The sequence below is a fragment of the Onychomys torridus genome, chromosome 1 (genome assembly GCF_903995425.1).
Source record: "Onychomys torridus chromosome 1, mOncTor1.1, whole genome shotgun sequence".
Classification (NCBI taxonomy): domain Eukaryota; kingdom Metazoa; phylum Chordata; class Mammalia; order Rodentia; family Cricetidae; genus Onychomys; species Onychomys torridus.
This window is the reverse complement of record NC_050443.1, coordinates 117,321,644-117,347,262: the sequence shown is the minus strand read 5'-3', so window position 1 is coordinate 117,347,262 and position 25,619 is coordinate 117,321,644. Positions and strand designations below refer to the sequence as shown.

At 48.6% G+C, this 25,619-nt stretch overlaps 1 protein-coding gene across 1 annotated transcript in view; it reads right to left on the bottom strand.

Annotated features, from left to right (window-relative positions):
- Inpp5a (inositol polyphosphate-5-phosphatase A) overlaps positions 1 to 25,619 on the bottom strand; it is a 199,398-nt gene that overhangs the window by 14,608 nt on the left and 159,171 nt on the right. The window contains exons 10-12 of the mRNA XM_036198061.1: positions 8,174 to 8,269; positions 8,008 to 8,082; positions 291 to 364 (exon numbers count right to left, since the gene is read on the bottom strand). Of these exons, the coding sequence (XP_036053954.1) occupies positions 291 to 364; positions 8,008 to 8,082; positions 8,174 to 8,269 (245 nt within the window). The remainder of the gene's footprint in view (positions 1 to 290; positions 365 to 8,007; positions 8,083 to 8,173; positions 8,270 to 25,619) is intronic.

Sequence of the window (25,619 nt, the reverse complement as noted above, 5' to 3'; positions counted from 1 at the left end):
TCTTCAGGCCATGGAAATGATGGGAGGAGATGTAATTCACACATACAGGCATATGAATACAGCACACAACACAGGTACATACATGCAGACAGACATACATGCAAGATGCCATGGTGATAAACACAGGTACTTATGTGCACAGGGCACATACAGATAGACACACATGCACACATTCATGTACTTAGAATGCCCACATGCACATGAATGCACGTATTGACACTGACACACAGGCACACCTGAGGAGGTCGTTGGGAAGGTTACCTGCTGTTGGCAGGTGCAGGGCTCCTTACCTGGGGGGGAATGAGATGTCCAGTTCATACAGTCTGTCCTTAAAGACAGACAACTCCTTGTCAAATTCCAAGAGCTAAAGGAAAGAAAGAAGAAAAGAGAGTCACTTGGTTTCCTCACTGGAAGGTGGTGGGCTGTACATCCCTGGGTTGTGTATAAATTCCTAAAAACAAGAAGGACTCGAACATCTAGTGTGACCTTGCCCTACTCAGAGACCAAGATCCATCACCACCAAGACTCAGGGGTGCCAGCCTGGCTCCTGCATCTAGCTGCCTGTGCTATGAGTAGTGCAAGACTGCCTGGTTCTGCTCTCATGAGACACATGCAGACGCCCCAGAAAGCATGCATCCCCTAAATGGGGCCTGGATGTCCTTTCCAGAGTAAGGGAAAAATGTCCAGGGCTGAAAGTAACCCTCAGAATGAGTAAAATCAACTCAGTGCATCATAAACTGCAGCTGAGTCTACACACTGGTGAGAGTCTAGCAGCCACCAGGGAGGAAACATTCACTCCTGTATGCAGAGGTGATGGCAGACAGCCTGGCTCCCTCAGGAGGCTTCCATCAGAGTACTGTGCCTGCTGGAAGGAGAGGTCGCCACACCAGCCATGGCTCTGTCCAGTCACCATGAACACCCTGTGGGATACTATCCATTAATCATGTCCTACCCCACAGCTGTGTGTAGCCATGGCATCGTGCTGGGCTCCCCTCAAAACCACACCATGTCTTCACTTCTTCCTACCACCTCATCCATCATTCTTGAATGTGTAATTACCAGCATGTGTACACTGTAATTACTTGTGTGCCAGCCTGCTACCTGATCACTGGCATGGGTCTCCTGCCTGCTTGCCCCTCTCAAAGCTGTCTTCATCAGATCAGCACCAGGCTGGGTGCCATTCCTACCAACCAGAGTGACTTGGAACTGGACAAGGGTCAAGTCAAGGCCAGCCAAAATCCCCCTCTGAGGTGATATTGTTTATGAGAGAGGAGAGAAGGATAAGACAGAGCCTCCTTATTTAATATCATAACCTCAGAGCCATGTGGTGGCATGCTGGACATTCACTTAAGCCAGAGACTTAAGCCAGAGGATCTCAGACCCTGTCTGGCATGGCTCCAACATTGGCTTCTGTCTGTCTGGCCCTACTATGGTCTTGGCCATATGAACATGTTTGCTTGGAGGTGCCACCAGTGTGAGTTAGGAGCCAGTGTTCCTCAAAGGTCTGGGTGGAAGCCTGAGGCAGCTCAGAGACAGAAAGTACCACAACCAACCGGTGCACTGCACTAAAACACAGAAGCACCTGCTAACAGCAGTTTCAGGAAAGTAGGTGGAGCCTAGCATCCCACCTTCTTAAATCCCTTCCTTTTCCCATGTTTACTGTGGACTTTTAAGGAAAACATACAACCTCATGAGGTCTCCTAAATAGGCTCCTGAGAGGTGACTGCAACTCTACTCTTCAACTAACTGACTCCATTGCTTCTGGCTGCTGTGATTCTTGACTGTCTACTGCCTTTCCATGAGTTATATGGCAACTTCTTAGGCTACTGTAAGATTTCTTCTTTCTATTTGATGCTCCTGTCTTACTTGGGATTGGAATTTTGCATTCTTCCAGCTCAGGATTCACTTGTGAGGATTTGTGATGTAGACAGATGTGAAAACAGGCAGGTAATCTCTTCCTGCTGGATGGGGTCCTCTGTCCACCTACCTTGTCTCTGCCCCATACCTTCTGCCACACCCTCTAAGTTTTGGAGCTGCTTCTGGGCCACTCCTCCATCTAGTCTCCAGTTTTTAAATTCTCTCTTCAGCTATGTCTGTCTACTCAGCCTGGGCATGCATCCATTTATTCTCAACAACTACAATCTCAGAAGCTCTCTATGTCCTCAACCATCTGGCATTTTCATGGGTCTTCTGTGCCTCTGGCTCTTGTCTTCAGAATCTTGATCAAAAGTAGAGTGTTTCTCCCATGCCCTGCAGATTGGGGTTGTGAACTTGTCTTTGCTGGTTCAAAGTTTGAGAAAATTTCTAGTTGTGAATGTGGTCTACCCTCCAGGAGAGTCTAATCCACTCACAGAAAATAGCAGACAAATTCTTCAGTCCTCACAAGGGAGCTGTGGGCTGGTGGTTTGAGGCCCACAGTCCTGGAATGACACCTGCCTGGACTACAGAAGTCACCAGGGTAGAATCTTCTTGCCTTTGTGGGCTCTTGGCCTGCTCTATTTTCCACCCCGACTCTGATCGGATTTCTAGAAGCAGTGAGGACACAAGGGCTAGGAACACAGACAGGGACCCTGCAAAGATGGAATTTGGGCCAACATGATTTACTTAATGAAGTGCTGCTTTTGTGTAAGGTTAAGTGTTGCTCAGGAGTGGGCAGTCACTGCCTTTGGCTGCCAAGGTCCACAGGAGTTTGTGAGCACAGAAGTGGCAGCTGAAGCATTTGTATCTTTAGGCTACACCTTTCTCTACCTTGTAGACTCTTCCTCTGCACCCACCATTAGGTCAGAAGCCCTCTGGACATGAGGAGGACAGATGAACAGGGCTAGCCAAGGGTCCATGCCCACCCACTAGTTTTACAGTCTAGCTTTCCAATTCTTCAGCTGTGCCATGGCCCTAGTACTCAAGCCATGCGATCAACATTAAAGCTCTTTGACAAGCATTCCATGCAACATACATATATATGTGCACAATATACATGACTGTAAATATGTATATATACAGCACTTTATACATACACATGCATGGATACATTGGATACATATACTCATGCATATATACACATGCATATACACACACATATGCTTTGCTACAAAGCTCTGGGCTGGGCTGAGGGAGTACATGGGAGACTACTTGTATGTGTTCATCTTTGCTTCTGCCTCTGTACCAGACCACTAAAATGCCGACCTGGCCATTGGTCATGACCAGTTCTGACACTCCTCCATAAGTGAAGACACTATAATTCTTGCCATGCACATGAGTGTGCCCTTTGTGTATGAAGATGTTGAGTACCTGTGTCTCTGACCTCAGGTGTGTGGGTAGCATTCACTGTCACTCACCCAACGTTTTCCAGTTTTAAATACTCTCAAGACACTACAGAGCTGTGCCAGGATTCCCTGGAAGCCTCTTCAGAGTCAGCACTTATTTCTGGATGGCCAGGGTCTATCTGTTAGGCTCCTGCCTGAAGTTACCAATGTGGATATACATAATGAATGTATCATCTTCCTAAGGTACTGAGGAAACTGTCACACCATGGCCTCTATTCTAAAAGAACCCTTCTTCAATTTTGTAATGTTTAAAGGAAAAAATATTGAATTTGGAATTTGGATTTTAAAAACTGCTTAGAAGGTAAGGGGTCTCAGGAATGGCAGATGGAGAACTCCCAAGTCTTCTGTACTTGTTTAGGGCCATAGCCCATATGTCACCCATTACTCCCAAATACCCTAACCCAGCCTCTCACTGGAGGAGACACACTTGGACCTTGCCCTCCATCCTGCTAGCTGGTGCTGTCTAAAGATAGACATGTTCTGGAGCTCAAATGTGCACTCTTTCTGATCACACATTCACTCTGCTTCTTCTGTGCAGAAGGTAGGTATGCATGGACTCACTGGTTCCCTGCTCAACAAGCTGGCTCTGACAGGCTGGTGGAACCACGATTCTGTGTGACTGGCTTGCAGAATGCCTGAAGCTCCAGGCCTGCCACATCAACAGGATGACCGGGATTAAAGCTGCTGCTGCCACAGAACAACTGTGAGGTGTTTCTGATTGGAAATTGCACCACACTGCTGGTGAATTGATAATTTGTATCTCTTTGAGATTTTTCACAAACATGATAACCAATTTCACATGTATCTTAAACGTTCTTCTTGATTACAAAGTGAAAAGCAGCACCGATGTGTGTGGACAATGATAAAGCAGCTGCTGGCCTCATGCATCTGTCAGGAGCCGTCCCAGCTGCACAAATTCCACTGTTGCTGCGTGGACACCGTGCTGATAAAGAAAAAAGGGCTTGGAAAATCAATGCACCCGGAGCCCAGGCGGTTGCTAAACACACAGAAAACATCTCTATCCAACAGGCCAAGCACCTAGAAAATTCCCAAGCCCTGCCCTGGGACAGCCAAGGAAAATTTAATCTCTCCAAATCCTCACCAGGGCACTCCATCCTGCAGCCCTGACAGCCACACTTATAATTAATTATACAATTTCGATGGGAATATCGACTAAACAAAGCTATAAATCATAGAAAAAGTCAATACGCATGGACACATTCAATCATGTCCCGGCCAATGATTACTACTCTTAAAATACAATAATTATTTTCAGGAGCCAGCTTGAATTAAATTTCTGTCAGACGAGTACAAGACCGGTGGCTGATGAAGGATGCGATGGATTTTGGGGGCTGAGTCCGGCTCGGGCACATCCATCCTGCAGACGGGAGTTTGTTTGTAGTGCTTGTGGCACAGCGTGTTCAACCAGGCCATGAGGATGAGATTATCTCCACTGCTCATTAGGCTGAAGGGACTCAATGCCCAGAGTTGGGCTTGAGTGATGGTGGCCGATTCCTCTGAATATGTGTGACCTGGGCAGAGGCTGGGCATCAGCGGCATGCCTGGGACATTTCTTAAAGTATGTCTCAGTTCTGAGTAGCAGCCTGTGGAAGCATGCGCCACTTGAGCTCCAGGCACCTGGCAAACCTGCTGACTTCCTGGGTAAGATTCTGGCAGATAGGCAGGAGTCCCAAGAACTTACCATGTGGAGATGTCCCCTACTTCAAAACTATTTTTTTTTTTTTTTATTTTAGAGTCAAATTCAAAACATTCCCTGGACGTTCACACTTTTTCAAAACAACAACAACAACCACAACAACAGAGCCTTTCAATCCTTTTCCTCCTAGTTTGTCTCGTCCAGCCTTGATGAGGGGTTGTGCCTAGTCTGATTGCGTCTTGTTATGCCATGTTCAGTTGATATCCCTGGGAGGCCTGCTCTTTTCAGAAGGTGAACGGAGGAGGATCTGGGGGAGAGGGGAGGGGAGGTGGTGACTGGGAGGACTGAAAGGGAGGGGAGGCATCAGGCAGAATGTACTGTATGAGAGAAGAATAAATAAAAATAAATACATAAATAGATGCAACTCAAAATGGAAAAATCAAACAAACCAACGGGGCCTTTCTTACTATGTAGTCCCCAGTGGCCTCAAATTTTCCTGTTTCAACCTCCCAAGTCTGCAATTATAGACTTGCACCATGTCTACACATCTGTACATGCCTAGTGCAACTTTTCCTTCTATTTATTCTTTTCCTCTTCTTTAAAAAACATTCTCGTGTGTGTTCATGTATGTGTGTGCTAGGGGGCTTGTACACATATCTGTGTGCATGTACATGGAAGCCATGGCTCAATATGAAGTGTCTTCTTCAGTCATTCTCCAACTTTGAGACAGCATTCCTCACTGAACCTGGGGCTCGCTGATTCAGCTAGACTTGCTGGCCAGCGAGCCCCAAAGATGCTCCTCTTCCTGCCTTCCCAAAGCTGAGATCACAGATTAGCATACCCGACTTTAAAAAACGAAACAAAACAAGAACACTGGAGATCTGAGCTTAGTTTCTCGTTTTTGCATGGTAAGCACTTCACCCTGAACAATCTCCCCAGCCCTTCTTCTTTTGTTTCTTTGAGGTAAGGTCTCATATAGCCCAAGCTGGCTTCAAACTCTATGTAACCGAGGATGCCCTTGAATGCCCACCTCTCCTGCCTACAGCCCTGCAGTAATGGAAGTACAGGAATAACCACTCAAATTTCACCTCAAAGAAAGGCCGGAGGAGTGTGCATTGAATGCAGATTATCTCCCGGAAAAGAACAAGGCTGGTCATTCCAACTGCACAGCAAATTCTCTGTTAGATGCTGAGATAGCCTTCCAGAGCCCTCCGACCCCAGTGGCACACCCCTGGATGTTTTGAGGACACATTTTTCCATTCTCTTTCCCAGTGCTGCCCAAAGTCAAACTGTTTTCTCCTTAGCTGCTGGAGTCTCCTTATCTGTCTCTCTGCTTCTTCCAAAATGTTCTGTGTCCTTGGTGGCCCTTGCATCCAACCTCACTTGCTTCTTGCCTTATGCAAAGTTCCAAGTGACCTTAATTCTCTCAATCAAAAGAGCAAGCTCTGATGGAGGCCCCCAAACACCTTCCCCTGGCCTTCTCTAAGATTGGAAACCATGTAGCAGGGACCAGTGTACATTACCTAGGTGCCCAGGCTCATATGGGTTCTTGTTCTACTCCTTCCTTCCTTCCTTCCTTCCTTCCTCTGTCCTTCCTTCCTTCCTTCCTTCCTCTGTCCTTCCCTCCCTTCCTTCCTTTTCTTCTGAGATAGTATCTCGCTATATGGCTTTGGCTGGCCTTGAACTCATCAGTTCTACTCTGCCTCCTGAGTACTGGGATTAAAGGCCTGTGCCACCATGCCCAACTTGCTCTACTCTTTTGAAGTGAACTGGAAAGTAGCCTGTTCCTGCACAAGATTGGCAGGCTAACACAACCATTATTGCCCTAGGGAAGCCTCTCTAGCAGGAACCACCAGTAGCTATGGTATTTGAGTGGTCAAGCATGCAGGAAGGGACCAGTGGGCAATGAAGCAGAAAAGGAAAGGGGATAGAATCCATCAGAGGCTCTGAAGGGCACAGTGGGGAGAAACTGTAGGAAGCTCTCCTGTGGACAAGCAGCAGTGGAGTTAGTGTTACTTGCAAGGTCAACAGGGCATGCTACAGGAGTGAGGTTAATAATCGGCCCTACGGCAGATGGATTCAGGCTTCTCGCGGAGTAGCTGCTGGGCATGACTAGTAGGAGGAGTTGGGAGTCACAGAAATTGCTGGACTCTGGCCAGATGAATAGCTGTAAGAGAGGTTACAGCATGGAGGGCTGGGCATGCAGTTCACTATGTTCTTGTAAATGTGGAGCTATGCTGGGGGTGGGAGCTGTACTTGTGTCGTGACAATCTCTGTGGTATAAACTCTACTTTGTGGACAATCCTAAACTACACTGTGACTACTGCATTTAACAGTCAGCTCCCAAGATTCCTCAAGTTCCTGTACTGGGTCTGCAGGAGGCAGACCTACCATCAGATGGTTTTGATGTGTCTGGGAGATGCAGATGGACTGCATCCCTTCATCAGCATTTGATGTGCCCAGCTCCACTCCATGTACTATACATGTATCCTTCCATACCTTATGAGGGGAAACAGGCATCCAGCTAGGCACAGCAAGTCAGAGAGAGTGTATCTATGCACACATGCAACAGTACCTGACTTGAAGGACTTGAATCTGAACCTAGTGCCTGTGCGTGCTCACACTCTTGGACCACTGCTGAGGGCAACTTCCTGAGGACTAGAAGACTCATCTCCTACCTGCTTCCCGCAATGGGGGCCGCAGCTGGTTATGGACTTACCTAAGGCCATGGACTTTCTGGTTTCCACAGTAGCAGGCAGGACCTTACCACTCTCACTCAGGAGACTGCTGCACTCATAGGTCATAGGAACACTGTGCTGCCCACTGACAGGATGATAATCGTGGCAGCCTATCCTAGCCTGACCCTGCCTCAGCCCTATAAGTCACTCCCATCAAGTAAGCCTGGAGCCCAAGCCAAACTCTGAGTGGCCCAAACACATGTAGATATGCTTATGGTACTCAAGGTCAAGGAGTGTCTCCTGGGAAGGATCCAGGGTAGCCACACATACACCTTAAAGCAGAACTCACCGCAGTGCCATTGTTGTCCCGGAAGACATCCTGGTTGAAGTAGTCGAAGAGCTTCTTTTCCAACTGGAGCACGACCTGCCGGGTCAGAGATGCTTCAGTGTCTGCACAGCTCCCACTCCTCAGGCCGAGTGTGGCTGGTGGCTGCCCTTAGTCATGAGCCACTTACCTTCCGGTCATTGTCTGACTCCCGAAATATCAACTTTACAACTTCATTGGTATCAGCAGCCCGGACTGTCTGCATTGTGGCCTTTGTGCAGAGCGTCTGCAAGAAGACAAGGGTGCTCAGTCTCTGTTTGTCTACCCATTGCTCCAGTTGGTATCACCCAAAGCCCATAATCAATGGTTTCCCAATATCTCCAATGGGAATGGAAGGGGATTAAGGTTCCTTGACACAAGGGCTTCACATCCATTCCAGGAGACTAGCTTGATGGTCTTTGTGAGCTAGTCCTCAGAAGGCCCTCTACCAGGCCACACAGGAACCTGGGTGCATGTAGCTGATAGTGTAACACAAATGAAATATGTTCATGCTTCTCCAAGAGGCAAGGTTTTGTTAGCAGTGCCCTGCCAGGCAGCAAGTTGAGCCCTTCAAGGGGCTGGCTCCTTGCTATTGCTGTCTGCCCTGAGCCCTGTAAGGCTGGCTAAGGCTGTAAGATGTAGAAGGGCCGTGGCATGGGACACTAAGCCCAGGAGGTGCAGAGGTGGATGGTCAAAAGGTCAGAATCGCAGGAGGTAAGTCCTGGGCTCTGGTCAGGAGTCAGGAGAACTGAGCATGGGTGTGACAAGGACCTAAGAGGGGCAAGTAGCCTGATGAAATCAGCAAATGCTCAGGCTATCTGTTCCACCAAAGGAATTGGTGGCTATGAAGCAACCACAGCCTTCTTGTTGCATGCTTGGCTGTGCTGTCTTTGGTGGTCCTGGACCAAAAGCAACCAGCTAGAGCATTTGATAATTAAATTCATGTCTGTTTGAATTAACCTCAATACATGCAGGAAGGGGTCAAAGAGGCCACTCCCCAAAGGCAGGACAAAGTTGGGGACTGCCCCCTTCCCAGGCACAGGAGCCACTAGGAGCAACAGCCTTTCCCCTCCCCTGTGCCCCAAATACACACACTGTAGGGGCCTGGAATGAAAACAAGACACTTACAACACAAGTGATAAGGCAACACAAGATTCCTTGAGACAAATGCAAGACACCTCTTAGACAAATGGAGGTTCTAAGTAACTGCCTCTTGCCTTGAGGGCGAAGATGAAGGGAGTGGCTACTTTCTTGGCCAACAGATCAGTTATCCAAAACGTGTATAAAGAGCCAAGTCAAAGAGAAAGCAGGAGCCTTGTCACCTGGACTGGGATTATAGGAGGAACTACTTGGGACTAGTGACAGTCCTCAACTGAGCCACATGTAAACAAAGTATTTTTATTTTTAAATAAAGAGAATGAATTTTACTTATAAGGAAACCAGTTTACTGGAAGTATCTGACCTTTTAAGGTCTCAATATTGCAGGATCCCTTGGAGGTCTGTGCTGTGAGGACACAGAATTGCTTAAGTTCAGGGCTCTGCACCCTCATTCCTGCCTGGGGCCCACTGAGGTGTCAGATACCTGCTGGAACAACCCCAGGTGCTCCTAGGCAGCTGGACTAACACAGTGCCCATCCTATAAAGTGGATGGGGACGAGGGTGAGGGGAGCCAGCCCTATGTGCAGCAATCCAGCCCAGGCCTCCACTCCCCAGACACACTCCAGGCCAGGCCATTGACATTCAGGGCACAGATCAGCTAACCCAGCCAAGCCCCCAAAGTGGCTTTTGGACTCTGTGTCACAAATCAGTCTGGCTGCCTTGGAACTGTGGAGGATTAGGACAAGTACCCAAACAACCAGGGGCGGCAAGGCCACCCAGCCCCCTGCATCCCATGGAGGTCTCGGCCCATCCTGATGCTAATGCGCTTAAGTGGCTTAAGCTGCTTTCTATGAATGGGGGAAAGGCTGGGGGGGGGGGGGGAGAGGCAGGCAGAGGACCATTGTGACCACTGCAAGATGGTTCAGGAAATTCATGGTTGTGTCTCCTTGAAGGCATCTGCCCTCAGCTGTTAAAAACCCTGCTTTATCTCACCAAGCTGGCAGCTCCCAAAAGATCGACATCTTGAAGGTCCCCCAGAGCTGTGCAAGAGCCAGCCACCCCGCCCTTTCTCCCACATCCCTTCCCATGGAACCTCTCCATTCACAGGTTGTAAAGGCTCCACCAGGACTGAGCAGGCAAAGAGGCCTTCTCTTGGCCTTTCAAACTCGGGAAGTCGTGACCACTCATGCAGAAAGCTGCCAGGCCCAGCCTTTCCGGCTCAACCTAAGGAAGGGATTTTAACTCTTTTGAAAAGAGAAGAAATACACCAAATGCTATTTTTAAAAAGCCATCTAAGATCCATTTTTACCACCAATGGCTTCATCACAGGGCACTGGAAGGGTTAGCTTAGCCCTCAAAGGACTGTTTTGTCTCCTGGAATACGCTAGGATCACCATGTGCTAAGGACGGTCACCTGCCTTTCCTGGTTTCTTCTTGCTTAGGCAGCTACCAAAGCATGATGCCTAGTCCCCAAGCCCAGGACATTGACAGCTGTTTTTTGTGCTATCAAACCACACAATTTTTACAGCTCTTTAGATTTGCACAAAGCTATCTAGTAGTCAGATGCCCTCATGTGAGTGTAGGCATTGGCCAACTCATCCCAGGAACTAAATCTGTTCGCCTTCCCTCCACTCAGCTGTCACAAACACTACTCACAGAGATCAAAACTCTATTAAGGGCAAATACCCTGTTGGCCCTGACAGCAAACCAAGGCTCTCAGATGTAATGTGAAAGAGTCTATCTGCAAAAGCAAAATTTACCTGTGCTTTCTTTAAGCTCTGGCTATGTAGACCAGGCCTGGCCTTAAACTCACAGAGCTCTGCTTGCCTCTGCCTCCCCTGCAAAAAAATCTTTAAATGGCATTTACGTGTGTGTGTGTGTGTGTGTGTGTGTGTGTGTGTGTGTGTGTGACCACATGCATGTGGAGACCAGAGAACAATTTGTAGTTGTCAGTTCTCTTCTTTGACCATTTATGTCCCTGGGATGGAACTCAGGTCATCAGCCTTAGTGGCTAAGCACCCTCACCCACTAAGCCATCTCATTGGTCCTGCACTTTTTGACACACAGGTATATCTGGGGCTAGACAGTAACAGCCAGCTTCAGCTGTCCTCTAACCTCAGAACAACTGGATTCCAGCCCACTCAAGGTCCTTCCCATACTATCTCCTTATAGGGGCAGGGGATGGTGCAGCTGTCCCATGAGGAGATGGCTTCTTAGTCCCAGGACAACCTTCACATGGCCTCTGGACATTTTTGAATCTGCTTTGGTGACCTGGGGAGGTTTTAAGCCTGCTTGTAAGTTTTGGAGCTACTGTTGATAATAATGATTGAAGCACATTGTAGAAATACATACAGAGATATTAAAAACTTTGTATTAGCAATGGAATCCAAGTAAGGCAGCTCTAAGCTCAGTGTGAGTGCATCTGGCTAGGCTATCTCCAGCAGTTCCCCAGCTGCAAAACACAAACCAAACCACACTGCAGCCTCTCTGCAGTACCCAGCACACCTGCCTCCAAAGCCAACACCACTCTATAAAAAGCATCTTGGTGCATGCTTGTCAGCAGCTGAAAGAATCCAGAAATGCCTTCACTGGGCAGGTTTCCCTCTGTACCTTGCCATGGTATATGGTGGGCTCCACCAGGTTGGTTTTCCAAAGGATCATATAGCCCTGAGCTACGCAGACAGGGACTCCTAGGTCAAGCTTTCACGGTCATTCTCTATTGGTCTCTGGTGCCAGGGCTGGAGTGGGCAGTGCAGTCCTGTGTCCATCGATCACCTGGACAAGCTGCATGGGTCTCCTTACCAGACCATAGGGTTTTTCAGGAAGCCATGTGGTCCTAGCACCCTTGAAACTGGCTGGGTGTCAGGCAAGTAACTAATGAGGCTTCTTGGAGAAATAAGAGGGGGTTAGAAGCAGATGGGGGTCCTTGGAAGGAAACCCCAGCCTGAACAAAGGCAGGCCAGGGCTAGGCAGGAGTCTACAGTACAGAGAGGGGCTGCAGGAGCCTTTGGGAAGGAGGGAGCTGGTGGTGGCTACATAAGCAATGAGGGTCACAGGTGGAACTGAGGTAAGGGGGGGCAGTAATATGGAAATGGGGTGGCTACAGCAGAGAGATAGCATGGAAGGAAGATGGACCAGGACAAAATTGAGAGGTAATGGATAGAACCAGAGAGTGGAGTACAGATGTGGGGCCCATCCCTGTGGCTCATGAGAGGCCAGAATAGAAACAGGGTATACACAGCAGCTGAAATCCAGGGGTCTTCTCACTCCTCAGAGGCAGAGAAAATCCAAATGTGCCTCAAAATTGCCTATTTCATTCACCCAAGAAGTACAGTAAATGCTCCTGTATTAAAGTCATTCCTTAGCAGAGCATGGGGTAGGTAGGGCCTTTTGCCACTGTCCCATCCCTAAGGTCTGATGAGACCCTCCTGAATCTTAACCTTCATCTGCAGCTGGGACCATGCCCCACTCTGTGGGTGCCTGGCTTGGGTTGCAGGATATATAGCCTCGGGGATAACTTGGGTTTCTGGCTTAAGTTCCAAGGCAAGAGTAGTGAATGCCATATTGCAGTAGTTCCTGCTGAGGGTCTCCCCATGGTGAAGAGCCAGCTTTGGGGGCCCTGGCTGTCTAAAGGAGCTCCAAGTATCCGTCTGCACTCTGGCCATGCCGCTTTGTGTTAGGCTGGCACCTGAAGTGATAAATAATGCTCTGGAGGAAGCACCCAGACAAGAGTGACAGGCTCTGTTTTGGGGACCCTTTTCCTCACACTGGATTGTCTTGTCCAGCCTTTATATGAGGGGAGGTGTCTAGTCTTATTGCAATTTGATGTGCCATGTTTTGTTGATATCCATGGGAGGCCTGTCCTTTTTGGGAGAGAAATGGAGGAGTGGATGGGGGGGGGGGGGGGGGGCAGAGGAAAGGTTGGTGGGGAGGGGCTAGGAGGAGAGGAAACTGATGTCAGGATATAAAAAAATTTAAAAATTAGAGAGAGAGAGAATAAGAATAAGAATGAGAATGAGAATGAGAATGAGAAGGAGAGAGAGAGAGAGAGAGAGAGAGAGAGAGAGAGAGAGAGAGTGACACAGAGAGACAGAGAGACAGAGAGAGAGAAAACGCACACTAGGCTCACAGAAACAGGATTCAGAGCCCCAGAAGAGGCCCCCAGAAACAGTGGGGCCAGGAATATCAATTTCTGTACAGTGACATGGTTTGACCCCAGATTCTTCCCTGGCACTTTATTACTTTTTTTTTGTTTTATTGAAGATCCATACACTATATTCTGATCATGATTTCCTCTCAGATCCTTTCTACCTCCACACCCATCCAACTCCATGCCTTCTCTCTCTCTCTTTAGAAAACAAACAGGAAAATTTAAAAAGCAAACAAATCAGAATGAAAAACAATGAAAAGGAATGAGAAACTCAAACACACACAAAAGCAACACCCATGAAAACATAAAACTGGAAAACATAATATCCAAACAAAAGACCAGTGAGATAAATAATCAAACAAAGCAATATGAGACAAAAAGAAATCTACAAAAATACATACTGCTGGGATTGAGGCCTACCCTTGAGTGTGGTTTATATACTTGGTGAGACTCCATTTGAGAGAATTAATTTTTCCTTTGAGAGTGACTGTCTATTGGAAATAGTTTCTTGGTTAAGGACAGGAGCTTACGTCCAATTTCTCCCTCAATGCTGGAACCCATATGAACCTGTGCAGGCCCAGTGCATGCTGACCATTAAAAGTTTTTGTTTGTTTATTTGTTTTGAGACAGCGTCTCTCTATATAGTCCTGGAACTCACAGAGGTTCCAATAGACCAGGCTGGCCTCAAACTCAGAGGTTCACCTGCCTCTGCCTCACGAGCACTGGGATTAAAGGTGTGAGTCACCATACTCCATGATGGCTATATTATACTTGTTTGTCACGCAGACCAGGATATCTGCTGGTAGCTAGATGGATGAATGCCCCAAGGATGGGTGCCTATCCCTTGGTGACATCCAGAGTTCCCCTGGCATCTCTACAGAGGGAGGAGGCATCCCAGGAGAGATCCTGCCAGGGCAGGTGAGTAACTCTTTGAGGGGACAGAGGCCCTCCCTAGTCCTCAGAGCAAGAGCACAGGCTGGCCAGCATCAGCACCTGCAGTTCTCCCAGAGCCTCTGGGTATCTGGGAGGGAGAACACAGCCACCATCAACTCCTCACTGGGCCTGCTTGCCTGGCCTCTCACTAGAGCACAGCATCTCTTAGAATTTGTCCCAGGGGGGACATGGGCAGATTGGTGGACAGCTCTGGACCTTGCAAAGCCACCAAACACTCCATTGTCCAGCCCAGGACTGTGCTCTGGGAGGGGTTGACGCCTCCATTGTCTAAGGTAGCCTGTCACTCACCAGAAGCTGCACAAAGCTGTGGGGGCAAGGTTTAATCCTGACTTTAGTCAGCAGATGAAAACCAGAGGCCAGATGTCCCAGGCTGTTTAAAAACCCAGAGCCTCCTGGCCTCACTTTTTTTTTTCTTTCCTTCAAGGGGGCTTGTGGGGTGGGGGTAGGGGGTCAAGAGTTAATCACAAAGCAGTACCACCCCCTAACAGACATCACAGGCAGCAAGGGGAGCCATTCCAGGGCAAGATAGAAGTTAAACCTCCCCCAAGAGGATTAGGCATCCCTCCCACCCCAAGTGGAACCTGAAGGGAACCATGCCTGCAACTCCATTTGCAGAACCCAGGAGATGCTTCAATGCATACTCTATGAGCAAGCAGAACCAAAGATTCTAGGGCTCCCTCGATGCTCTGCCCAACCAGCAAAGCTGCTAAGCCAAGGGTGGAGACAGAGCAGTCAGACCTGACCTGGCTGGTTCCTACACTTGAGGGCCACACAAAGAACAAGTAACTCCTCAGGGGTAAAACCACCTTCAATGAAAATGCAAAGCAAGCCAACCTCCTTGAAGCTGTGACATCCCCTGGTCTTTTAAGTCACAAGACTTGTGTGGGTACTCTCCTGGGAGCAGCCCAGCTGCCTGTGGTTTAAGGCCTCACCTCACCAGCACTTTGTGTTGAGACAGCCTGCAGCACAAGCAGGAAAGCTGCAACTCTACCTCTGTGGAACCCATCTAGCCAGCTGGGCACCAGGCGACCAAGACTGACAGCTTGCCCTAAGTAAAACCTTGTTGGGCACTTCCGCTTTGTCCCCTACTCAGTCACAGTCTGTGCCACTAAAAACCACGCAGCTCTGCTTCCCACAGTGGTGGAGATATCCATCTGTTGGCAGCCTCAGGCTAGCTCCTCATCCAAGGCTTTAGGATGGTCACACCAAGTTCTAGAGGCTTCTCTGTGAGTAAAGGTGTCAGACAGAGGTATGACTGGTTATGTATTGTAACCAGTAGAGGTCTGTCTCCACATAGAAAGTAGTTAAATGGGGTTGGGGATTTAGCTCAGTGGTAGAGCGCTCGCCTAGCAAGTGCAAGGCCCTGGGTTCGATCCTCAGCTCAAAAAAAAAAAAAAAAAGGGGAAGTAGTTAAATGGCCTCCTGCTCCTGAAAATGGTGCTTGGCTCCTAGGCACAGGGACTACCTGGCACTCATAAGCTTTGCATGTGCCTGTGGGATGATAAGGGGAGGAAGGAAGTGGGGTTGCTGGGAGGAAGGAGTGGAGCTCAGCATGGATCCACTCCAGGTAGAGTGTGGGGTGCTTGCTCCTCATGTGGGCCTGCCTTTGCTTGCTTCGGGCAACAGCTGGTGGGTGGGCTTAGAGATACAGCTTATCAATTTTTCATGCCCATCCTCTAAACATGACCCTGTTCCTGAGCCTTTATTCCTCTGACAACTTCATGCAAGAAAACATGCAGACCCTCTGATAGCGTGAAATCAGGAACAATGGCCTGGGGACAAAGGAGTGAGGGGTGGCTGTGGCTGGCCAAATTTCAGCCACACACAGATGTTCCTAGGAATGTCTGAAAGCTGATGTTTTAAAAAGAAATGAGCCTTAAAACAATGTCTTCAGTAGTGAGGAAGGAGGGCAGTCCCAGGAGCATGCTATTGGACCCCTACAGGGCCAGACCAACATTACAAGTTTTAGTGATGGGCTGGACCGGGCCCTCACATTCATCTGAGCTGTGTGTCCCACACCACAGTCTGTTCTCTTTCCAAGATGAATTTTGCTTCACAGCTTTATAGTTTAGTGACATTTGAGCTACACTCTCCAAGACTTCTAACAACAGTGATCACTCAAGACAGGAAAACTTTATGTAGAAACTCTAGTTTGAGACAACAACTGAACCACATTGAGCTACTGATGGGCAGCATTCCAGACTAAGAGAGGTAAAGCCGGGAGTGAGGCTAGAATGGCTGCGCTACCTCCCACTGTGCTGTGAATGGAGCATGAACTCTGAAGAAAGTTGAGTCCCTGGGCCAACTGCTCTTCCATGGTGCTGGCACAGAGTGGGGCTGGAAGCAGGGACACAGAAGTGCTTGTGCCCAGTGAAGCTCCTCTGCCTCTGTCCACACATGCCGTCGCTCACAAGACCCTTTCAGCATCCATATTCAGTTACAAATATGGTGGCTGTATCCCATCTCATCTGCATGCAAATCCATCAGTGCCACTAACAAATAGTGCCACTCATGGTTGTGGGACACACACAGGTAGACATGTGCAGGTGCTCACTGACATGAGGACAGGCTTCTCTATGAAACCTGAGCTGTGCAGAGATCACCTGCCTTCCTAGCCTCTGCAGGTGACTGTGAATCTCTCTGACTGCACAGCCTCTGCACAGGGGGCCACCAGGTCAGAAGACACAGCCAGCAGGACACAGGTCACTAACAATGAAGGCTTTGCTTTTACTCTGGGACACTTCTGGGTATGATGGGCTTTGAAGTCTCCTGAACAAGTAAACCCCTTCTGGCTTGGACAACGAAAGTCCAAGTGATGAGCCTGCTCTGGTCTAGGCAGCCAGACAGATAGCAGCTGGTGTGTGGCAAGAAACTGCTTGTGCCAAGGAGGCCCAGCTTGTATGTATAGCCAGCACCTTGACAAGAGCATGTGAGCCTAGGACAGGCTCCTGACTGGAATGGTGGTCATGGACAGTGCAGAAGACACCCATCCTGGTTCAGTCTTTCTGTTCCCATCCAAGGCTTTTTTAGCTAAATTCCAGTCCAGCAAATGTATAGAAGAAAAACTCCTTGAGCAACCTTCCCACAGCAGAGATGACAGCAGAGCAGAAAGGGCCGAATGCAGTCAGCTCCCAGCCAGCCCAAGGCTCTACTGAAGGAGGGAAGGACACCTAGCAAGTGCTCCTAGCCATGCTGACAGTTCCACACAGATGTCCCTTGAAACATATCAAAGGACAATCCTTACCACTAAGCTCACATTTTGATGTCTCTAAAATGAAGAACTGACCCAGAGAATAACCATTATGTAGGTTAAAAACAGTTCTTTCAGAATACTGAACATTAATATAAATTTGGATTCTACTACATAATATGCTGTTGAATTAATAGAATGTTTTCCTTGAAATATTTCTTGACGATGCTACCAAAAAGGCCCCCACTCCTGCTGCTGATGCAGGGTGCTTAGACCTGTAACCCCCACAAGCCAGACATCTTGGATCCAGAACACACTTGCCTCACCAATGAAACAGTAGATGGATCCCTAGGTTTAAGTGCAGGTCACTATGAAACAGGCACCAGGGGTTTAAATGTTAAAATGTGATGGCCCTCACAGTCTGTCACTGTCCTATGATAACCACTTGAATTTTAAAACACTAAGCATATCTAACCATTCCTTGATAACTGGTGTCTATGAACATTATTTCAAATTGTATCATGGAGTGGACAATAAGGCCAACTGGAAAGTCACTCAAGTGACAGCTCTAAGATGGAAAGAGGTGATTTTAACACTTGCATTTAACATATTAAAATAGTATCTAGACAAATTCCCTGACATTAACTGCACCCCCATCAGAAGTCAGCACACATATAAGAGATGCTCATCTTGAGTGCTGCTGTTCTATGCCCTTTGTGGTGGAAACCAGGGTCCTGGATCCACAGGAAACCATGTGGAGAAACCACTGCCATCCTTATAGAGGCAAAAAGCCATCATGGAGTTGGCAAGGATAATACCACATCAAGTCTAATTGTGTCTGATAAAAACTTGTGACTAAACAGTACATACAAACAGTACTGAATTCACCCTGCCAACCTTGCATACCTTGGGCATGCACATAGACACACACAGCTTCTGGATGTCCAGCCCTTCCACTCTGTCATTTCTCTTGAAGTTGAGATGGGAGTCAGTGGGTGCCTTGTCCCATAGGGAAGTTGTCTGTGGCCAGGCTATAGGAACTACAGATACGCACACCAGCATCACAGCCACTACATCACATCTGCAGCCTCTTAGGTGCCCAGTAAGGCACAGCACATCCTCACTGATCCAAAACCTGAGTGTCCTTGAGCTAGCTAACTAGCTCATGTATGCTTCACTGGGCAGGGAGGCACAGCAGTACAGTCTCAGTTAGAACAGATTGTAGATGGGTGGCTGCAGGACTGTGGCAGCTGACCAGTCCACCCTCGGTGAGGCCAGAAGTTCAGACTGACTCAGCAAAACTGAGGGCAGGATTTTACATGGTTTCTTGAGCTTTTTGGAATGGGGTTTCATGTGACACAGGAGGCCTGAGAGCAAAGCAGGTCTGGCCCACTGGAACTTCCTTCAGACATACCCCATCCATCACTCCAGTTTATCTCCTCTGACTATCCAAACGAAGTCTAGTTGAAGAGCCTCACCATCTTGGAGATCAGAAGAAGCTACCAATGATGGCAGAGGAAACACCTGCTGGCCTGCTGGCACTGTAGTCACAGGGTGGGGCATAAGGGCTCACTGTGCAAAGTTCACGTCCCACAAGTGCATCAGGATGCTGTTTGGAGAACTGTCTGTCTATCAACAGTCACAGAGGCCCATTTTCTGTCCTTCCCCTTGCTGGACACTGTCAACTGTTCATATGAAATGAAACAGAGTATCATAATGACTCTGCTATTTCCTCTCCTGAGATGGCTTGCCTTGCAGCAGCTGGACAAAGGTGGACATGGCACTAATGAGCTTGAGTGACTTGTTTGTCCCACCAAGGTAGGACAGGACCTACTTTTATAGGAGTATGGGCACAAGCTGAGGCTCACATATAGCAGGCACCCACATCCATGGCCCAGAAGTGTCTCACAAGACTGTGTTGCCCCTGTGAATCATACTCTATCGTAGCTGGAGGTACACCTGACGCAGGACCCCTTCAGGATGTCCCTAGGATCCTGAGGTGGGAAAGGATGGAGAGAAATTAGAGCAGAGTCCCCTCAGACTCTTAGAGCTGGGACAGGCCGTAAGGATGCAGCCAGACAAATCCTTGAGCAGTGAGTCCAAAGATCTAGCTCCTCGCCGGGTGGTGATGGCGCACGCCTTTAATCCCAGCACTTGGGAGGCAGAGCCAAGCGGATCTCTGTGAGTTCAAGGCCAGCCTGGTCTCCAAAGCGAGTTCCAGGACAGGCGCAAAGCTACACAGAGAAACCCTGTCTCGAGAAAAAAAAAAAAAAAAAAAAAACCCAAAATCCAAAAAACAAAACAAAAAAAGATCTAGCTCCTCTAATAGGCTCTTGGAATAGAAAAACAGGAGAGACACTGGCTAATTAAGGTATGCAAATTGATCTTTGCAGAAGTAAATACTCTGAATATAAAATCCAAACTGTTGTTATAATTTACTGCAATTCAGCTGATATGACCACCCCTATTCAGAAATGGACCAACTAGGTCTCCTTCTGAAGTCATTAAAAATACAACAATTTTCATTAGGAATTACGTTACTGCCATTACTTCTTTAAAGCCCTCAGATTAGGGGGTACTTTGTGTACACCCTATTTGAGGCTCTAGGACTTAGTCTCCTGCAGGCAAAGGTAGAATGAAATGTCCACTGGACCCTGTGGGAGCCCTGGCTAGAAAGGAAGAAGGGCTGCTACTGTGACTCACTGCAGGGGACTAACATGAGTGTGCAAAGTGTTACGGAACTGGTGAGCGCCACGGCGCAGACCTGCCTGCACTCTTGACTTAAGATAGAATTCTAAGGGCTGCTAGCCAGGTGAAGCAGACCCTGGAGGGCTCATGGGAACGCTACTAGACTCTGATTCAGTGTCCACCTCACATGAAGCCCAAGTTTTAATGCTCACTATTCACTCTCCATAATACAGGCAAAGCTCCATATCACAAAGGGCTGCTAAGGTAAGGGTAAGGCACAGGGTAAAGCCAAGGCCAATCACTGAAACGCTGAGGAACAGGATTCAATTCACATAGCTGTACACACACACAGCAGGGTGGACACGGTAACCACAGCTACCCCTGTTCACTGAGCCCCTGGGGATATGCTGGTTGACACCTAGGCCCAAATTCTCTTGCTATGGTCTGGAACATGCTCACAGTACTTGTAGGTTGTGCACACAGGGGCACAGCAGAGGGTTTGGTCGAACAAGGACCCAATGACCACAGGTAGCCAGCACTTCAGCTGGACCTCACACAAAATTAGTAAGGGGATCTCAGAAAGGGTCCTGTGGAGTCATCAAAAGTAATGAACAAGTGCAATATTACCTCACTGGCTGACTTCTAGGAGCCCCTGGATACTAATAGTATCTGGACACCAGGCAGCCCTGAGCTGAGCTGGCTTACGTAATGGTCTTCATCACATTGTGGCTGTGACACTACAGATCCTCTCAAGTGCTCATCATGGCTGGCACAGCCAACACTGAGACCACCTCACTGCCACTCTGCACTGTGTCCCAGGAGTCCCTCTACTGAGGAAGGCATTTGCTGAGACAGTGGTGCCTTCACTGGGCCCTGCTCTAAAACAGGTACAACTGGCATCTGAGTGTATAGCTGTCAGCAACTGGCAACAGGATTTTCAAAGACAACCAACTTCCAAAAACACATCTATCACTACTACTGATGGGGAGGTGATGGAAGCAGGTGTGGTGAGCCCAGACCATGCAGAGACAGGCGCGGATGGCACCGCTGTCACTCTGCGTCACCACGGCCAGCTGAACACCCCAGCTGCCAGTTGCCACTGTGCAAGGCATAAAACATACCCTCCAAGCAATCCCAGCAGCAGGCCTGTGCCGGAGACTGCATTATTAATTAGAGTAATGGCGCGTGGTCCTGTTACACGGCAGGATAATCGTGTTTAATTTGTGTATGTTTTAATTATGGCTTAAGCGGTGCCAAATTTGATCACAGTATCATCTTTTCACTTCTGCTCTGCAAGCATGTTTGCATTAATTTGCATTTGAAACATAAGAAGCTGCTCTTCCTGGGAGCAATGCCTCACAGCTCTGCACACAGAGCCTCTTTCACAGGCCACCCAGCCCATCCCCACACTCCTCCCTCACTGCAAGTGACAAGCAGGTCTCTACTGTGCTCCAAGAGCCCCCAGAGCCTGGAGGCTGGTCCCTTCCTGGAGGCACCCGGGAGCCTGAGCCCGCCCTCCCTGCAGGATGAACAATGGCTGCATTAAATGCATTTAATTTACTGAGATTGGGCTTAGCTCATTGGCCTTTCATTGTTTTGGAGATAGATTTAATTAACCTCTGATGAATCTTGCCAGCCAGTGTGATGGTGTGAGACCCCAAGGGGCAGGGCTATCAAATGGGCCCTATTCCCTGCAAGACTGGGATCTCCTCGCCTGTCCAGGATGGCAGGAAAACTGAGGGGGCTCTGTTCTGGGTGGGGACCCAGTGGCCTAAGAAAACAAAGCAAAAAGCCTAGGCTGGGCCAGGCACTGAAAAATCAATCTCTACTTTCATTTTAGGAAGTAAGCCACCTGTAGATGAAAAACCTATATGTGTTGGGTATCTCAGGCACCAGCCCACCCACAGCCCCAGGACTGATTTTCTAGAAGACGCACACCTTACCGCAGGGCATCCTGTATTCTGAGCAGCAGACCTTTCTATTTCTGACTGTGTCTGTCTGTGGCTCTTCTGATTTCTTACTCTTCTCATTTTTTACTCTGCCTTTCAGAAATATGGAAGTCATTTGGAGGTAATCTGCCAGAAATGAGGGTACAGAATCCCTAAGAGTACTTGGGTCATGACTGGTCTGCAGGTATGTACACTGAGGCATCTGAGGCCCTTCCAGGAAGAACAAGCACAGAGAGAAGAAGTGAAGGGAGGAAGGGCTTGGCATTCCAAACGGCCATGTCTAGGAACTGGGGTTCCAGTCAAAGGCCCACGGAAGCCATCATAGGCAGCGCTCCGGTAAGCATGGGCTGGCTCGGCTGCATGGTTCCTGGGGGTCCTCAGGCAGTTCTAGGTGGGGTGGGGCTTTGCCTTCTTTCTTGGCAGAGGAGTGCATGTGGAAGAGGAAGACAGAACAGTGAGCCTGGGAGATGTGGTGGGACAGGCTTCTCAAGTCAGGTAGTGGGACCATGGAATTTTCATACTGGGCTGGTAACGGTAAAATCACAAGCATACAGGTTCTTTAATGTCAGAGCTACCGCCTTTGCTTCACTAAATGGGCTTTCAAAGCCTACACTAATAGACTGTTTCCCACGGTTTTGATTGTTTGCTTTATTTATGTGATAAAGTGCATTCAGAATATAAAGGTAAGCTTTACTGGCTGAATAAATAGCAGCTATCCACAGGTCTTAAAGAGCCTCAAAAGCCCTCCAGGAATTAGTGCACAGATCATAGATATATTCATTTATTTATTGAGCAAATAATCCAGTTTAAAAACTACTGATTCTCCTTCCACTCCTTTGCACGTGTCAGATGGATAGCAGAGACAAGGAGCTCCAGGCCTCCAAAGTGGGAAGGGACGCACACCAGAATTAGTGATTTCGGGAAGAGCCACAGTCATCAGGTGGGTGGCATGCCAGGTCAGCAAGTGCCCAGTGTCAATGATCTCAATGCCCTGTTCTGGGGGCCTCCCTGAGAAGGATGCTTCCTGGGGGTGTTACAGCAGTGTAGGTCATGCTGTCCCATCTCAGTGGCTTTGAGAAGAAAACTGTAGAGGGCAGTGTTCATAGAAGCCCAGCAAAGCTGATATGACCACAGCACATCAAGACCAGAAGCCCCCATGTGGAAATGCAGGCCAAGCTGTGCATAAGGAAAGCACCCACAACAGATGACAAGTGGCTGCAGGGGTTCCTCCTCAGGCAAGGCCCAGAGCCTGCAGTGAAGTACTGTGTGTATAGCCCTGTCACTATGTGTCATCTAATACCTGGAGGGAGGTGGCACAAAGATAGTGTGTTGAAGAGGCCTGACACTGCAGCTACCTTGCTTATGGCTGGAGAGACTCCTCCTCTATTCTCTTGGGGCCTCTCCCTGTGCCTGGAGACACTGCCTGTCCCTTCTGTGGGAATCTGTACAGCAGATCACAGTGCTGCCCCATAGGGAGTGGGATAGTGCCACGGATAAAGCACTGTAAAGAAAGTTGGGGCTTGGCTGGAGACCCTGTGTTGTGGACATCTCAGAACAGTGTTTCCAAGATGAATACAGACATTTTATTCTCGGGTGAGGAAGCTGAATTCCAGTACAACATGATAACAAGTCTACGGGACGTTTTCTCAGATACAAGGGTCCTTGAATTTGTACTACAACTTCATCCAGGTCTGCCACTACTTGGCTCTGTAAAACCTGGGGAAAATGAAACTTGAACTCTGGCTCCTTGGCTGCCTGATGCTCAAGGCCATGCACTCGGGAAGGGATGGTGCAGGTGATGCAGCTGCATTAGTCAACACCATCTGCTCAGGCATGGACGGGGACACTGTCCAGTTAAAAGGTTAGCAGCAAGCTGTGTTCAGTGAGAGTTCCAGTGAAGCAGGAACTTCACTTAAGAAACTTGGAGAGAGCCCTCTCCCAGAAGCCACCCCTCCTCTCCAAACAATTCGGACTGCAGGAGACCTGGGTGGCTTTGCAGATGCATCCATCTGCCATCAGATGACAAAAACTCACCCTCCATGAGGCCTGTGCAGCTAGGCCAGCGCTCCAGACCCACCTAACACTTAGCAGATTACCATAAAGGCCAACAGTTCTCCGACAGACCCGGAGGCAACACTGATTTCCATGGGTTCCCTGACTACTCACAGAGGCAGCCAACAACCTTGAGATGCAAACCATTCATACCTTGAGGAAAGGGGACTATGCAGTTAGGTGAGATCTTCTGGTGCTTTCTTTAAGTCTCCACAGTCCCAGTCTCCAGTCCCCATCATGGTCTGACTCACAGTAAAGGAGAGGTAGCTGGAAGACAGGGTGTCTCCAACCCACCACTCTTTGGTGCCTGTTCCAGCTCCACCTTCACTTGGCCTCCCCAGTATCCCTGCCTCCAGCTCAGCAAAATAGCCAACACAGCTCTGGCTAGAAGCTAATAGGAAGCTATATGGTACAGGTCAGGCTGACGAACCCCTGGGCACTTACTAGCTTCCTTGGGTTTATGATAACTGAAGCTGCCCAACTCTTGCCCAGGTGCCATAAGGAGGCAAAGGGCAGGCAATGAAGCTAATGCCCTGGTGAGCTCCTTCCTGACTCTTCATACAGACCTACAGTATGGAATATCCACGTGTCCACTCACCGACACAGGCCAACTGTCCTCCCACAGAAACACATCCTGAAGGACAGATTCAGAGAGTGCCCATTAGCCATTCTGAGTCTGTCCAGATGGCTGCTTTTTCTTATAGCCTGCATTCCACCCAGAAGGAAAAGTACTGTGAAGAAGATTCTCTGACCTTTTCCCAACCACAGACAGCTCTAGGTTGACCAACTTTGGCCTTCTAAGAGTCCTTTACTTTCACCATGGCCACTCTGCTCCAAGTGGAAGCCTCTGGGGAGGCAGGGAAACCACTGTGTGCAGCAGAACTGCTGGCCTGCAGCAGCAAGCTGGCAACTCAGCTCAGAAGTTTGGGAACAAGAAAGTGGACTTATGGGAAATGAGTCTTCAATCTGACTGTTTGAGAAACTGCATCTGCTCCTCAGTATCCTTCCTCCTTCATGGCTGGATTTAGATACACTGCTACTTCAAGGAGACTGAAGTGACGATCATGGAGCCTCTATGGGTCTGAGTTAGGCCTCTGCATATTTGTTATGGTTGTGTAGCTGGGTGTTCTTGTGGGACTCCTAACAGTGGGAGTGGGGGTGTCTCTGACTCTTTTGCCTGCTCTTGGGACCCTTTTCCTCCTAATGGGTTGCCTTGTCCAGCCTGGATATGAAAGTTTGTGCCTGGTTTTATTGTAACTTGTTATGCTTGATATAGCCCTGTGTTTAGTTGATATCCCTGGGAGACCTGCTCTATCTCTAAAGGGAAATAAAGGAGGAGTGGATCGGGGGAGAGGGGCCTGGGAAGAGTGGAGGGGGAGAACTGCAGTCAGGATGCAATGTATGAGAGAATAAAAAAGAAAAAAATGATGCACTGCTACCAGGAGCCATTGAACACCCAGGATCCCCTTTCCCACTACCCACTGAAAATCCAGGGGAGACCCCTGCACCCACTGGG